The sequence below is a fragment of the Passer domesticus genome, chromosome 1 (genome assembly GCF_036417665.1).
Source record: "Passer domesticus isolate bPasDom1 chromosome 1, bPasDom1.hap1, whole genome shotgun sequence".
Classification (NCBI taxonomy): domain Eukaryota; kingdom Metazoa; phylum Chordata; class Aves; order Passeriformes; family Passeridae; genus Passer; species Passer domesticus.
The window spans coordinates 90,407,552-90,425,038 of NC_087474.1; the positions used below are offsets into that span (position 1 = coordinate 90,407,552).

General features: G+C 38.7%; 2 protein-coding genes across 7 annotated transcripts in view; one reads left to right on the top strand and one right to left on the bottom strand.

Annotated features, from left to right (window-relative positions):
* MTRR (5-methyltetrahydrofolate-homocysteine methyltransferase reductase) overlaps window positions 1-7,353 on the bottom strand; it is a 28,177-nt gene extending 20,824 nt beyond the window's left edge. The window contains exons 1-3 of one of the 6 annotated variants that reach the window (XM_064428932.1): window positions 7,242-7,353; window positions 6,335-6,468; window positions 3,495-3,657 (exon numbers count right to left, since the gene is read on the bottom strand). In XM_064428932.1, the coding sequence (XP_064285002.1) occupies window positions 3,495-3,638 (144 nt within the window). In that variant the 5' untranslated portion in view covers window positions 3,639-3,657; window positions 6,335-6,468; window positions 7,242-7,353. The other 5 variants (XM_064428950.1, XM_064428923.1, XM_064428957.1 and 2 more) reach the window with 5 other exon arrangements.
* FASTKD3 (FAST kinase domains 3) lies at window positions 7,285-14,604 on the top strand. The gene is made up of 7 exons (XM_064428974.1): window positions 7,285-7,421; window positions 7,770-9,230; window positions 10,316-10,401; window positions 10,828-10,990; window positions 11,999-12,068; window positions 13,424-13,538; window positions 14,323-14,604. The coding sequence occupies exons 2-7, from the start codon at window positions 7,799-7,801 to the stop codon at window positions 14,419-14,421; spliced, it is 1,965 nt and encodes a 654-aa protein (XP_064285044.1). The 5' UTR covers window positions 7,285-7,421; window positions 7,770-7,798; the 3' UTR covers window positions 14,422-14,604.
* Window positions 14,605-17,487: the final 2,883 nt, after the last annotated feature.

Genomic DNA, 17,487 nt, shown 5'->3' on the forward strand with positions numbered 1-17,487 from the left:
CTGGTGTTTTTGGGGAAACTAAGGTAGCTCCAAAGAGTGACAATCAGACACCATGCTCTAGTCTGATTAATTCTGGCCCATTCACCCTGCCCCAAATTCACTTGTCTCTCCTTTGGTAATATTGGTCTCACACATTTCCCAGCTTCATGGGCTATTCTCATTATATCAGCTTGACAAGAACTGCCTGTAGTAGGGACTGTGTGTCAGCTCCATAAATACAGATCTCATGCAAACATTTATTACTTCTAATTAAAAAGCCCTCAGAGTCTTTGACTATCCCATCTCTAGCAGGATGCAGCACTTTGCCAATGTGCTGTTGGTCGGGTCACCTGCACAAATGGCTCTCACAGCACCCCTATGGCCTATGGGCAGTGACCTCTGTGAAACACAGCTCAGTCCGAGGCTTGGGAGTGACCTCTGGAGACCACTTAGTCCCACCCACGACCCAAGTGCAACTAACAGTCAGTGCTGCACTCGGTCAGCTGTAACTGGCTGAATTTTGAAAACTTCTAAGGGTAGAGATTTCCCTTTTCTGGGAAGCTTTTTCCATGCAGAACTTCTCCATCTGTGTCAAATCTGAGTTTATCAGATAGCACCCAATGGATTTGGCCTCCTGTTGTCCAGTTTGGCTCACACAGGCTGCTATTAGAACACTCCTTAGCCTCCTTTTTGCCATAATAACCTAAGCTCCTTCTACTGCTCCCTGTGGGTTGCAGTTTAAATCATCTCCCAGCACTCTAAGTTTAATAAAAATAACAGGACTATGAGAAAATAGATTGCAAGAGGTGCTGTGTTTCACTCAGAGCAGTTTCAAGACTACAATTTAAAACTCCAGATTTTGAGAAGTTATGTTCTATACACCTCCCTCAACAAATCACTCAAACTTTATCTCCTTGTCAAAGGAGATACATGGAAAAAATTAACTGACATCTACAACCCAAAAAGGCTAGAATTACATAGAAACAAACTAAAGTGGTTTTGCTTTTGGCAACGCTTCCAAATCTTTCCTGAAGAAGCTAAAAGCAATTGCATGGTAAACTTAAATTACTACATGTCTTGCCTTTGACAGCGGCCTACAGCAGAGGCCTAGAGAAGCACAAGTAAACAGAGTAAACATGCAAGAATGTTCCCAGGGCACTTTGCCAGACTTCAATGAGTTGTGGCCCAGGAACCTTCCAAACACAGCTTCTGTCTTTTAGAAGTTCAGGCAAACTCCAAGTGTTCACAAAATTCTAAGACTTTTATAACTGAACTCTAAGTTGTACAAAAAAAGGCCTTAAGGGTCCTACTGCAATAAGGACTCAGATTTTCAAAACTTCCACAGCTGATTTGATAACACAGACCCACAGCTTATGCAGTGCATTGCCACAGGTGACTACCACATTTACAAGGAAAAGCAAACTCTTGAAGTAAAGAAGGTAAGGGTCTACTGGTATCACATGAGAATATACAATAATATGAGCTCCATTAAAAAACCAAAAAAGATACAAGCTCAGGAAGTATGAAGTGGTATATTAGAAGAGAGGAATGACTAGCTCACTAAGTTATTGCTTTCTCCACTGCAGATTTTTGTCTGAAAATTTAGAACCCTTCTGAAAACCAAACATTTGGTGACACAGGTTCTGCAGTAATTTCTGTCAATTAATGCAAGGTCTTCTACATTACCAAACCAACAAGAACCTAACACAACTACACAGTTTTTTACTCTACCTTCCACTTCCTCCTATATCCTTTGTGTTTTGGATTTGTCTCATTCTTTCTCTTTCCTTCAAACGTTCTCCTCAGCTGAGGACAGCAATGCCACACAAGAGCAGTGAGCAGCCTGCTCAAGCTGTGCATGGTTGCTGAAAGAAGAGGATGGGACCAAACAGCCAGGCTTGTCTCATCCAGAAAAATACATATCATGACAAATGTACTTATTCAGATAATTAATCCAAGGCTGACTACACACACTGTGACCCAAGATGATCTCTATTTAGCCTCCCATTTTTTACTACTCCTCACTTCCACTTCATTTCAGTCTTCATAAAACGTAATCACCATAATCAACTACACATTTATGACCTTATCTCACCCCTGGAACTGTAGGTGAGAGACTACTTGGAAAAAACCAGTCTTCCTGAAACCTGAGCAGTATTTGACCATTCACTTTTGAATGGCAAGAATTACTAATACTGGCTCTGTAACTACCTATTCCATCCACAGACCTTCACAAGGTCTAAGAATATACAAAAGCTACATAAAGACAGACTTTCTAACTGACAAGAAGTAGGGGGGAAAAACGAGAACCTTATCTGTGACAAGATTCAAAGCTGCAGAAGTTACTTTTTTCCTCAGTGCCCAATTCTGAGATTCTCAATTCATAATTAATTTGCAGCTCTGAATTGTCTTGCCAAATTTGGCAAAATACATTTATTTAAGTGGCAGGCCAATAACAGGGCTAGAAATGTTCTGACTATCACTTTCCTGAAACGAATCTCCAAACCTGTCAAACACAGAAAAAATTAAATGCAAGAATATAAGGAGAATCTTCACATTCCCTGCTGGCTGCATAAAAGTCTTTTTCTAACACTAGCTACACACTTAGTGCACATTAAATCAAAATGTCTCACATTTTCAAGTGCATGAAAAAACTCTTTTAGATGTTATTTTCTCCTCATGTCATAAGAAATACCAGGCTATCAAGTTTTGATTGTTTGCTTTTTATATGTTTTTGTTTGAGGGCATACAGTTGAGAGTACTTTGTGAAGGAAATTACAGTCCATAATGCTTTCAGTTACAGAATTAAGTTTTCACATTCTCACTCTTGGATAACAGCAAGTAGTAAAAAGCCACTTCCTTGTCCCAGCCAAGCATTTTATTTTGTTCTAGAACATAACCTGACGTGAGTCCTGTGGGAACTGAAATGTGTGCATATGCTAAGCAACACAAGAAGACCCATAAAAGCTCTGAGCCATGCTGGAGCCCACAGTTATCACAACACAGAATATCAATGCAACAAAAGAAAAAAAAACCAAAAAAAAAACCCCAAAAAACCCAAAAAAAACCCCACCAAACCAGACAAAAACTACAACAAAAAAAAAAAACACAAAAACCAACCAACCAAAAAAAAACTGACAGAAAAACCAAGGAAAAAAAGCATAATTTCTAATAACAGCAGACCTGACCTGTAACTACAGAATTCATTCACAACTGCATACATGAAAAGTTTTCAAGAAGTCACTGAATCATCGTTAAAAGAGAGATAAAGACATATTAATTTACAGTTCTAATAAGAAAAATCACAAGATGTATCTTTGGCAGAAGACTATTAAGCAACTGTGATCATCAGTTGAAATTACTGATTCACAAAGAATAAGAATTTGACACTAGATGGGGTTTTTTAGGTGGGTGCATCTGCTAGCCTTCATGACATCCAGAGCCACCACTCCAGCATGTGAAGAAGAATTCAGTTCTTCAATACATATTTTTCAAAACAGCATGGAGTATCTCACCTTATCCATTTCACTCATACAGTGCATATCAGCTTCAAGTCCATGGGCACCTGCTTGCTGCCATATTTCCTCAGCTATGGCTTTTGCCTGCCCCTTTTGTGTTGCATAGAGGAGCAAAAACCTCCTTTTCGACTCACAGCACATTCTATTTTTTTTACAGAAACTGCAGGGGAAAAAAGAATTTAAAAAGTGAATTTCTTGTAAGCAGAAAAGCAAGATTTTACTTTGCTTATGAGATTAAAAAGAGATAAAGAGAGCAGCATCGATGTTTAACTTGGAAATGAGGCATCTGCTCTGAAGTAGAAGCATTTCTCACAAGCAAGCTTTGTAGATCAGGTTGCAAAGGACATGTGGTGTTGGTCCTATGTGCTGTACTGCCTGACGCTCCAATAATGCAACAATATCTCTGATATCAACAATTGAGTTTGTAAACAATATAACATGAAAACTTTTAAAATTAAATATATACTACTTACATTATTATATATTTTCCATTTCAATTTAGTGACTGTTTTGTTCACCTTCCCAAGCTGTCTTTGAAAACAAAACAAAACATAGACCTGGCGAAGTCAAACTACAAAGCTTGACGAAAAAAAAAATTTCTCAGTTTCTTCTTTTCTGAAATCAGTATTTTTTGCTGCAATGACTTTACACTTTATTGTCCACTACGTATTTTGGAGCACAAACACTGACTTCAATCTTGTATTTCAAAAGGGAGCTCCTTACACAAGTGCAACCTGACCCTGAGGTTAGCTCAGTTGTTCAGAACACGATGCTAATAACACCAAGGTGTTGGTTTTGATCCCCATAATCTTAGAGAAATCTGCCATGGTGTCACCAAGTCCTTTGCAAGCAGTAGGATGAATGAGATGCATATCCTTATCCATTTACCTGTCCCATGAAAATTTAAATGCAAGAAGTTTTCTTCCATTATTTTGACACAGAGAACACCACAGATTTAACTTCAGGGAGCAGTAAATAAGAGAGAGAAGCAGTATGTCTTTAGAGTGGATATTACAAATTAATTTTTTGTCAATATTTTGTCATTGCTAAGGAGGTGAAGTAGAACTCAAATACCTAGAATTAGTATTGAGAAATTTTCAGTTCCCAATCTGAGGTAGCTCTCCCACTCTTGAGCCCAGTCTGCTGCACTTCACCTATTGGTTCCACACAATTTCAACTACAGAAAGCATTCACTGTCCTAGCCAGACACACTGAGTTATGGAAACCTAGGGCTACATAATTTGAGGTATCTCTTTTTTCTCTTTCTCCCAAGGGAAAACAAATACAGTTCAATTGCATAAGAATACTGTACTCCATAGATATGGCAGGATATTTCTCCACACAGTACTGCAGAAGGTTTTTCCTATAGGATTTTTTTAAGCATAATTATATATCAAAAGTAGCAAAACTACGTGGTAGATTCTTAAGAATGCCTGTATCATACATGAATTTCATGAAAAATGTAATTACTAGAAAATTTTGAGGTTTTCAGTGTACTTTCTTCTACGATGTTTTCCATTTTAGTTTTCACTTTAGATTAATTATATATATTATCTAAAGTTATTAGTAATTACCTTAAGAGTCACCTTTAAATAAATTTATTTATGTAACTGGTTTTATGTGTGTGTGTGCACAGAAGGTGCATACAACAAAACAAAGCTCAAAATGATTCTTCACTTTCCTTTTCCAAAAGAAAAAAATGTGCTAATTATGATGATTCATATAAAATAGCATAAATACTGTTTAAATACCCTCAAATCCCTGTAGCAATACAGATTCATCCTGGTCATGTCCTGTGTTTTCAACTAACTCTCTTGTCAGCAGGTGGCATCACCGGACCACAAATGAATAAAACCAAAATAGACAAAGCAGTGTTTCATTACTATAGTCTTCTTCTTACCTCAGAAAGGGAGAAAGATAATCAGTTTCCCACAAAGACCACACCATAGCACAGAAACCTTCTATACAAGAAATGCTGAGGAGTAAGCTGCCACCATTATAGCCCAGGCATTACCAACAAGTCTGTGAGAACAAGAGTCAGCTTGGGAAGCTGTCAATATTTGAGAAGCATAAAAATTTGCACAAACAGGGGAAATGGAGAGGGAAACAAAAGGAATAGCAGCCAAGATGTGGTCTGACACGGTCAGATGTTGCCCTAACAGTGCTATGACCTCTGCCTTGGTCAGGCAGAGCAGCCTGAATTCCTGCGAGCTTTCTACTCCAGCTAGTATAGCAACAACAAAGGGTGCAAAAAGTAGGCAAATTTTCGGTGCATAGATGTGAACCTGGAGAGAGGTTTTTTCATTGGTGAATGGACCAGTAGATTGCATAGAGACACATAAGTCTGGAGCAACTGCACCTCTCACAGACAGCACTGGCAACAAGAGAGCCCACACAGCCCAAAGAGCCGATGCTGCTGGAGATGCACATGCAGACCCCCTGCGACAGGGTACTGCATGTGTATGCAACAGTGTGAATGCATCCTTGTGGCAATGGGAGAGAACATAATTAGACAGCTCCTTGGAATTAGATACTGAAAGGTGTTTAAATGTTTGTGGCATTTATTAACATTCTCCAGGAGTTTAGTATTATATGTGTTGCATTGTTGCTATACATCTTAAATATGTAATTCAATTAACTGACTAGTTTATTTAAATCCCTAAAAGTTAATTATGTCAATAATAGACCAATTAATTCCTTTGATCATAATTTCATCTGCACAAGTTGAAGAGTTTCACCCTGAGAACACATCTTCTCTCTGTCATCAACCATAAGATCTTTGTGCACAGACTGCCAAGTGATGCTTGCTCAAAGAGAGAAAAATCAGCCATGCCTACCTGCAGATGAACAGCCACAAACCAGGAACACACTTGTTCTCAGACGAGCATGCTGCCCACACTGATCTTGCTTTGCTGCTCTATACACTCTTCAAAGATGCTACGCCACTTCCACTTACATGACACAAGTCCAACTGGAATAAATAGGGGGAAGAAAAGGTAATTCCTAAGCTGTCAAGCTTCCTGAAGAATCCCTGTAACTTTAATAGTACTATCACACCAGGAGCCTTTAACACGCTGTCGTGCTGGTAGACACATCAAGATACAATGTTTAAGCTGGGAACACCACCTGTGATTCGCTGGATCACACCAGGGCTTAACAGGAAACGAAAGATGAAATTCCAAACTACAGCTCTCCTTAGCCAGTACTTGGAAAACCCAGAGAGCTAACAGTCCACGGAAGATTAGCCCTAGGGAGTCCAGCAGCTCCCTAAGGCTACAAAGTGTGGGACAATCCCCGCAGGAATGCCGCCGAACCACACGTGCCGCCCCAGCAGCGCCGCAAGGCCGGACCGCGCACGTCACACATGGACTGCGCGGCCGCAGATCGGACAAAAACAGCAAGAAACTTCAGTGCACACACTGTTAATTATGTCATCAGCAGATGGACAAACTCCTTAGATCGTCATTCAACCCGAACTGCACACATGGAGGAGTTTCATCCTTCTGAAACTTAGAAGGACGTCTTCTGTCAGCAAGCAGAAGAGCTTCACGCACTCCTCCGTGGCTTTAACCCAGTTTGTGGGACCGTGCCTTGAGCCACGAAGCCATTCCCAAGTCACTTTTTCAACAGCTTGCTCAGAAGCATTCTAGGGCCGAGACAAACACAAACGCGAAATACAAACCCTCCGCCCCGCCTCCCTGCTCCGCCCGGCCCCGGTGCCGCCCGAGCGGGGAACGGCAGTACTTGCGCTGCAGGACGCGGTGCGCACGGACACGAATCCCGCTTCCGAAGCAAAGCGGCAGCCCCCGCGGCGCTGGTGCCCGGGCAGCGCGGGAGGAGGCCGGGCCGGGCGGAGCGGGGCGGGCCGGGCCGAGGCGCCGGAAGGTCCCGGCAGGCGCCGCGCTGCCCGTGATGGCTGCCGAGGTGAGGCCGCCGCGGCTGCCGGGCACGGCCGGGTGCCCCCGGGCCGGAGAGGCACTCGGTGCTGGGGCGGAGGGGATGGAGGGGCATGGAGGGGCCGCCCCGGTGCCGCCCCGGCCGCGGGGGTGGCGGGCGAAGTCTCCTGTTCGTCTGCCAGTGTCCTTGCGGGAACACGGGGCAGCCTGTCAGGGATCGCCGCTCCCGGCATTTCTGCTCTCTGTGCTCGTGGTCGCGGGAGAGGGAGCGTACCCATCTTTCCAGCCACCAGAAGGACTGGGGTTGTGGTTTTTTCTGCATTTTAGTGACCCTGGTGGTGTTTTCTAGACTACATATCTATTTTTCTTCCCCTAGGTGTCATTTCAGAATTCACTTGATTCAATATGGCTTTGATTAGCCGAAAAGGCTTCCAGTTGTATTCATCCAGCACACCAGCAAGCAGGTCTGCTTTGATGACCCTAAGCAAAAGGTTGAACTTCATCAGTGGGCAGCGAAAACCCCAAAACTATAGCTCCGTGGCCATGAGGATGCTGTGTGTCAAAGATAAATCTCAGTATACGTTTTGTAGGAAAAAACATGTACAACTGCAAGTGCAGCCACTTTCTGTTAATGAAGCTGTGCATCTTTGTGGAGATATGATGAACTGTACTAAATCAAATAACGTGTGGATGGATGAACAATTATTTTTCAAGAAGCTGAACAACCTTTGTACATCAAAAGAGATTTTTTATTTTCTTAGCTCTCTAGAGGTCATGTCTGATACAATGGCCTCAGGAGCCCTGCAGAAGATTTCTGAAGTTGAGGTGGATGACAATGGTCTTAAAAACCCTGGACTGTTAGAGAATGAAGTTTTCAGGGCATTATGCTTCCAGTTTGAATTTGAATCCTCAAAACTGTCAAACACGGGGCTGCTGAATGCCTTGCAGGCTTTGATTAAACTCCGTATAGATCCGCAGAGCACGCTGATGACAAGCCTGCTTTTGGAGAGCGAGGAGCGGCTTGGCAGGGGACAGCTGACTGCTGAAAATCTGTGTGCTCTTGGAGAGAGTTTGCTTGAGTTAGAAGCCCCAAGTTGTGCGACACTGGAACAAATTGTGAACCGCATGCAAGAAAGAGATATTAAGAGTTGGAGTCCCAGGGAAATAGTGATGGTTTATAGGATACTGCAGGTGACTGTGAGGGAAGGGAAACAATGCCAAAACTTACTAAACAGACTGAACAGTGTCACTTTACACATAGTTTCCCAACTAAGCCCAAACTCTGTAAGTGTAATACTGAATTCACTGGTAGTTCTTCATCAGACTCGAGCAGTTGTCTTAGTCACTGCACTGTGTAAACATTCAGAGAAGCATGTTCCCTATTTCACAGATCATGAACTGGTAAATGTACTGGAAGCTTTCCTGTACTTTGGGCAAAAAATGCAAATTTTTACAGAGGCACTGGAAAGACATGTCCCCAAGTCCATCCACACTATGCATCCTCAAACGGTCAGCAAGGTCATGCAGTATTGCTGCAAAAAGATGATCCTTTCAAAGCCCATCTTTGATGCAGTGGCAGAAGATTTCATTTCCAGTGCTGACAGACTTACCACTGAGCAGATTGCTGCGTATATTATCCCGTTTGGGACTCTTAACTATCTGCCTCCAAGTGCTTCTTCCTTGTTTAGGAAGCTTGAAACTGTGCTGCACACCCGCCTGAGGCACTTTCAGCCCCACACCTTGCTCAACCTGCTACACTCGTGTGTCCTTGTTCAACGTTATCCAATAAATTTCCTGCCAAAAATATTTAGTCCCTATTTTCTGCAAAAGCTTCAAGGTAAGAAGCAGAATTTCTCTTGAGATGTTCCACATTTTTTTCTGTTATGGAGTTTGTCTGTTGTCAAGCACCTATTTTTTAGCAATTTAATTTGTCAAATCAGCAGTGACTGGAAAATAGTGATCAGGAGACCAAAGGCTGAAGCTTCCTTGTCACAGTTGCCATTGTCTTTCATGTATGTCATTTAGTTGAGTTTGAAAATTGCACTGTACGGTTTTAAAACACAGACTTAAATTCCTTTAAAATAATTATTTCAGCTAATTCTTCTGATTTTCTAAAAAACAGTGACTTGGGTTTGTTCTTGTCTTATACATGAGGCTAGAACATCTCCCATGTGGTAGCCTGTTCTTGGCTCTAATTATTGCATATTTCAATGCTTTTGGACACAAAACTATTATGAATAACACATCATTTTGAGTTATTCTCTATTTGGTACTAATGCATTTTTAGGGTCATTGTAGAGAGGTGTAAGCTATGCCAGAAAGATGACTGACTTAATAAGATTTCAGCTAAGATTGCTCTACTAATAAAACTAAGCTAAATTTTTCAAAGTGATTAGAAATTTTGGTCACTTAATTTTTCAACAACATGAAATACCTGAAGGACTTGATTTTTACAAAGCAAACAAATCTCCACAAATTATTTGGTATTATCCACATTTTGCAGATTAAAAAAAAAAAAAAAAAAAAAACCAAAAAACTATGGGATCCTGGGATTATAACTTGAGGAAAAGTGGTTATAAGAAGGAGATATTTATCTAAGACGTCATCTCAAATTTATTCTTCTATGTAGAATGCCATGCATCTTTTGGATCCTCATGTTTTTTGTGAAAGAATATGACAGTTTTAACTCAGATCTTGCTATTTTGTATTTTTGTGTTGACATTTCTATAAATAATCTCATTTTTCTACCTGTGTAATTTCATACTAATCTTTCTGTTAATTTAAACAAATGCTGAGAATTTTAATGATGAAGTCGTTTTTCTGCATATCATACTGAATAGCTTTTCCTAACTTCTACATTATGATTTGTGTAAAGATACTTTATGGAAGGTACACCTGAAAATCTGACTGTTGTTGTTTCAGCTCAGCCACCTGGTCTGAACAGAGTTGTTATGTCCCAGCTAACCCAGCTTTTTCTGACTGTCACCCTGGAGTGCCCATTTTATGAGGTACAGTACATGTGAAACCTGAAGTGATGTTAACAAAAGGTGATAAGGTCATTAGGGCCCTGCTTATACTTAGTTTTATGTATTTCCCATAAAAAGCATTGGAATTGGACAAACCAATTTTTCTTGATGAAAATATGGAGCATTTCTACCTTATTGAATTACTTAATATATTTGTATGAATGGAAACAACTGTGCATTTCTCATGAACATGAAAGCATTGAAGCTTCCTGAGGATGTTCTGGTGGTTGTTTGGGTGATTTTAAGTTTTCAGCAGATCATACCTCAGACTGTAGGTCTCTATAGACCTACAGTTAGACTCAATAGACTTGGCTTTGAAATGCACAGAATACATTTTGCTATGTTAATATGAGGTAATTACAAAAATGTTATCTCCCTTTTTTGATTTGATTTTCTGTCGCTATCTAGGGTCCAAAACTCCTTTCTAAGTACCAAGTAAAGGCCTTTCCCACGCCTCAGAGTTCTCCTGATGTTCATCTCTTTAAAAGAGTGAAGACGGGATTACTTTATTTACTGAAAAAAAGAATATATTTTGCATCAGAGGTATCAACACCGTATTTCTATGTAATTGGTAAGTATAATTTCTTTAGATTAATAGAAATGTGTGTGTATGGTGCCAAAGCTATCATTTCCTTTGTAGGCAGTCTAAATTCTGCAAATACAGAAAAAGTAAACTGGGATACCAATTTCTGTACAAGATCTGAAATTTGGGAACTTTAAGTAAATAATTTTTAGAGTCAGTGAAAGGAAAATAGAGAGAAAAGCACTGCAGATTGGTATTTAGGCAGCCAGTCTGCCTTGAAAACAGCTGCTAGCAGCTGCTTGTATTCTGTGTTTTTATTATCAGCTCCTTATCTGTTAAACAGTTTGTATCACATACAGCAAAATGAGGCAAAGCCACTTGCCTGATCTCCCTGCTTTAGTAGTGAGTAGAGAAAGGAAGGTGGTCAGCTGTGAGCCCTGCTCAGGTGGGCTCCTCTGCCCTCAGCAAGAGCTGCTGACAGCACAGTCGGTGCGCTTTGTGGCTGTAAGGCAGGAGTGAGCAAAACAGCAGGAAACAGAAGGCAGTGATGAGGGAAATCACGTGCCCAGGAGGGGTGGATGATAATAAGATGTTGAGGGAAGGGAGTCTTGGACACCATGGATGTCAGAGGGATTTTAAAAAAATTAAAAAGGGGGATGATTCCAGAGTTACTCTGTGTGTCAGCTTTCACAAGGATGTTGAAGCTAGTAGAGGGAGAAAGTATCTCTCTCCCCAAAGCCCTCAAAATGAATTCCAGACACCCTAGTTAGCAGTTAGCACAGCAGAACACCATTTAACTGTGTTAGTTTTGAGTGGACTTTGAGTGGACTTTGCTATTTTGTTAGCATCATGAAAGGCTGAACTGTTACTAATTATCACTCATTTGTGTTAAGTCTATACAACTTTTGCCAGCCTCTGTGATTTAAAAAAAAAAAGAGAAAAATTGTGATAGTATTATAATTGTTTAATAAAACAACTGTGAGAAGATGAGAATTACAGTAGAAAGTTTGTTATAGGAAATGACGTTTATTGTCACTTTTTTTTCATCTGCATCAGATATTGAGATTAAATTAGATGAAGAAGGTTTTGTATTGCCTGCGGCCCAACTTGAAGAGGTACACAGACGGTAAGAGAATAACAGAAACCATGGGTAAAATGTTGATTTACACTAGGAAAGCACATCCAGGGTGAAAACCTGGCTAAATTTAAGCTATTTGCAGTTTTGCCATTGATTTCAACAAAGTTCAGGTCTCACACTGAAACCACTGGCAGAAGGACAAAATTAACAGTCTGCTTTTTGCTCATTGTTTTGCCACCTGACTATGCAGTGTCAGACAGTTGGTTTCTTTACTCAATGACAGTATAAATCAAGTGATCCTTATTTGGATTATAGTAATCTATTTTGATATTCAGTAATTCATTTTCAAATTAAAACTAAATTCTAACTGAGTGTATTTGCACAGATTTAACAGACTTTGAGCCAGTTTGAGTTCACAAATTTACTTCTGCAAGGAATCCTGAATAAGGATGTTTGATACAGATGGTGGTTTTTTTTCATTGAGAAATACATAGGTGTTAAAAAGTATATTAAACAAGGGTTACTTTGGGAAGCCTTGGATACAAAGTTATGCAACCTGCCTATGTGATAATTACAACTGCACTGTCTGAACAACGCAAACGTCTTTTAAGAGGTTAGGCTTTCTCCAGTGTAACCTTCTGTTGTGGTTTAAGCTGAAACCAGCACACATTCACATAAGACTCCGAGACTAATACAGGTTCTTTCCAAGAGCCCATGCTTAAATGCTTAAGAATGAGCTCCAATGTTTTGTGGTTTTTTAAGTAGTAGCTTTCATAAAGTAAATAAAGTCACAGTATGCTTAGCATACTGAAAATTTAAGCAACTTTTTAACAGTAGATATAAAAACCTTGGATTAAGTTGATGTTGAAGCTAGTAGAGGGAGAAAGTTGATTAAGTTTACTTACCCAGAAGTAAAAATATTATTATAATCCATGCTGCAAACTATATATACTGGTTTAACTTAAAACAGATGAAGCTTAAACTCAGTTTGAACTCTAATGAATTTAACAGGTAAATTAGCAAGTTAAATACATTTAGATGCTGAAATGTTTTCTAGCTGAGGCAAGTTTTTTTTACATTTTTCTTTCTAGAAGAATTCAAAACAGCTTACTAATCATAGCATTAAAAAAAACTATTAACTTGCATGGTAATTTTTGTTCAGAGCAAATAAAAAAGCTTTTCAGATTCACTAAGTTTCAGGGTTTCACCTCCCAACCTTAAATTGAGTGATTTAAATTATCCTGAACTAGGTAACTCCCATCCTACATCTGATTCAACGAGGTGTAAGAGGGAGGTATTGTTTCCTGCTTCTTAGGAACTAAAGTAGTTGTGGTGATTGAAGTAATTAATTTTTGTGGGTTTGTTGGGGTTTTTTTTGATATTAGACTTATGTTTAATTTTAGAATTGCCCTGTGTGTTGATGGTCAAAATAGATTTTGTGCTCATAGTCACAATCTCTTGGGAGAAGAAGCTATTAAACAGAGACATCTTCAGTTACTTGGTTATGAAGTTGTGCAGGTAAAGTCCAAAGACTTTAGTGATTTACTTTTGCTACAAGAAAACAAGTAAAAAATTATTTTACAATACTTAAAATTGTAGTTTCAATTAATTCCTAAAGCAGGTGTAGTCTTGTTCTTTCTATATTACATTCTCTCTATCTAGTTTTTGCCTTTTTGAGGGTGTACAGAACTACCTTTTTCTGCCTTGAATCAATTAGTGTGTTCTGTCTGTGTTTTTTGCCATATAGTTGCTGTTTGGAAGAGTACTTCTCTTCAGTGATTAAGATTCAAATCTTGAATTAAATAAATTGTTATGTAAGAGTTCATTAGAATTGGAATTTTCAATCAAATACTTTTTAAAAAGGTTTGGAGTTTAAAAAGACGAGTTAAAAAAAAGAAGCTGATTTGTATTGTAAACAATATTTTCACAACAGAGTATAACCTTTATTTTGACTGTTGAATTAATAGAGGTATATTTTTCTTGAAACATAATTGGAATGAAAACTGTTAATTTCTTGAGATTTTATTTTCCACTTATCATTACTTATTACATAAGCCTAACTCCATAATATTTAGCTTAGTTTAAACTGTAATAAATATAACTCTTTTTTTTTAATAGTTATTTCTCTTCAGGTCATTTGTAGATCAATAGTACATTTAGGATTAAATCTTTAGTGTAGTTTTAGTTGATCTGTAGTTGACCTTTAGTTGATGTGTAGTTTTGCATCTGCTCAATGAACATCAGTCTTACCCAATTGTTTATTAAAAGGTATTTTCAGCAATTGTTTCTGTTTTGTTTCCAGATTCCATTTTTTGAGATAGAAAATCTACAAAATACCACAAAAATAGCAGATTATCTGCACAAAAAAATCTTTCCTTGTACATACGGACTCAACAACTGACACTGGAGAATACTACTGGATAACAGGCTGACCTATACTACAAAGTGTAAATTCTGTGCATGGAAGAAAAGCTATTTTTTTCTAAGTAACTCCACCTCAGAAAATGTGAGCTTCTGAATATAAAACCTTCCAATATTTGGAATTGACATGTAAAGAATAATAAAGAGCATAATATTTTCTTAATATTTGTTTCAATATTTTTTACAAGTTTACAGATACAAGTTCCAGACAGTCAGTGCTGCTTTTCCCTTGTATTTTTAACTGGTTCTAATTCACAGCTGCAAACAGCCATGTGTGACTGTTGAAGGGTACTGACCAGTCTGGATGTACAGAATATACCTACAGAATACCTACTAATCAGGGTTTTTCTTGACAGTATAAGAAGAAATTGTGCAATTTACTTACCACTCACATAATTTCCCAAGTGTTTCATAAAACTAAAATTTGACATAGTTGCAGAAGCAGTATTGGCTTATTGGTTTTATTTAAGAGATGCAGAGTGCTGTTCAATAAATAGCAATGCCTTACAGAAAATGAGATTTTTAATAAAAAGGATTTGCTTTACTTTGTAAAGTAACAGCTGCCACAGGCTATGGACTTGTACAAGTGTCTCTGTGGGGCCACCCAGTATTCTGGATGTATTCTATTTGGCATTTTGCCTTTGGTGGCAGTTTTAGCTAAACTGTCTAAATGGGGTCCTGTATGCACTCCAGAGTTCCTCTGGGTTACAGAAACTCTATGCTTTGAAGCTCAGAAGAACATGTCCCATGGCAGCCCTTTTTTATGTATGAACAGAAATTCTGCAACTGAGAACCAGTACCCACTTCAGCCAGAACAAGTGCCCTAATTTGGGTCAGTATATTGCTTTGCAGATGATGAAGGGAAAACAGGAGAGCTTTAGTTCTGATTACATCATGTATTCTTGATGAACAGCCATGTAACACATTTTTTTGTTAGCTTGTGCTTCCTCTCTGTGTGGAATTACTATTTATGAGTAGCAAAGCAGAATTCCCACCATTACCTAGTTTGATTTTCACCGTTGTTTTGACACAAAAAAGGGGAAACTTTCACATCATTGACATTCTGTATATTTCATCAATAGAGAATGTGGCCAGTTTTTCTTTCCAATAATTTGTGAGTTGCAGGTGTCTGTCAATTGCCCCAACAATCTCTGGAGATTACTGGATACAAAATCCAGAATATGCTTTACATTGTATACACTGTCCATTCTGTCCATGTTAATTTGTTGCATGTATGAAACTTCCTCACAGTAGTATGTCAACACTGACAGGTGAGGGAGGGCTAAAAGGTGCTTTCCTTTGTGTAATAGTAAGTCAGAACATTATGTGTAATAGTAAGTCAGAACATTAATAACCTAAGAATTTGTCATTCTAGCAAGCAAGAGATTGAACAAGAGCGGAAATGGCTTTGCAAACGTTTATGAGAACTTATCAATAATACAGAAGAAATTGTCAGGGTGTTCTTTTGACACTGAGCACTGAAGGAAGAAGTGAACTATTCAGAACTGAATGAGAAATAAGTAGTGGGAAGAACAATCTGTGAAAGATCTTCGAAAGTGAGTAGGGATGAGAAGGGTATGACACAAGCAAAGAAATTATTTAGGAAAACTCAAACTGGTGTTTTGATGTTTGACTTCCTCTGTGGTGGAAGTGATACCTGTTTCTCACACAGGCCAGAAGGTGGTGCTATTTTCAAACAAATTTCATTTCCAATAGTTTTTTTCAAACACAGATGGTTTGTAAATATAGTAAGGCTACTTCAAAAAAAGCAATTTGTACTGACTGTCCCAAAGTAAAAATAACCTGCTAAGAATATGGCCATATTCAATCTCATTCTTCACTAGTATAACTTTGATATTGATTTTTGGAAAAGCAGTGTGGTATTAGAAAACATTTCCTTCTCCCTTTGTTCTTCGTATGATTCCTTTCATTTAATGCTGCTGAATTTGTTTAGTGAAGTATTTATATTTGAAAAGGAATGTAGCCTTTAATGTCCTTTTGTCCATAGCCCATTGAGTGTAGAAGAACTGCAGGTCATGAATAATGAAAGTAACAAACATCTCTCAGAATGGGCTGCTCTCTGTGCTCTGCTTCTCACATCATGTCAAACAAGTGCTATTGATTGGCTAATTTATTACTTTTTCAGGTTCCAGATTTAGAAGGTTTTTGTTTCTTTATTTTTTCTTTCCACTAGATGTCTCACTGTATTTACAAATAACAGATTTCCTGTGTCCAAATACCTGACAAAACCAGTGTCAGTCACAGCTGTGGACTTCCAGTCCTTTTTCTGGTATGATCACTTTGGCTGTTCCTTTCTGAACAATACTGCCTCAGCCTTAAACAGCAACAGGATCAATGGCTCTTGAGAACCAAACTGATGCATACTCTGCAGGAGAAACTTCTGAAATTACCTTAAAATTTTAGTACTGGATTCTGTGAAAGTACAAGGCATCAAATGTTTCATTAGATTTAGACATTTGTGCTAAACATGCTTTTTAAATGGCTACTGCTCAAATCCTTATGGTTTTTTCACCCATTGTACCAAATTATTTAGTGCTTGTTCTGCTAGTATTCTTAGTCGTTTTTCCCATTTTTTTCAGATTTGATACAGAACCAATGATGATTTTTCTTGTTAAATCAGATGCCATTCCTAGAGTGGGTCAGTGAATTGAATGTCTGAATTCAGCTAAATCCAGATTTTGTCTCTTCAAATGCCAAGTGCTCAGAAGTTCCTTTTAACTCGAGTTCCACTTGAAGTCTAGTGAAACTGCTAAGCACATAAGCCCATACATTTTTGAAAATTCTGAGCTGAATATCCATTTCAGCTGTTGTGTACCTAGAACAATGTCTCATAATTCTCTAGCAAGTCCGTAAGGATTGGAAAATCTGTGACTACTGATACCTTGATGGACAAGCTTGTTTAAAATATTAAGTCAGTGAATGGTTATGTAGATACAGTGCCCAGGATTTCAGACACAGCTTTTGACCCAGCAGGTCTCATTCCCAGCATTGCTGCCTAAAATGTTCTAAATGTTCTTGTTGGTGC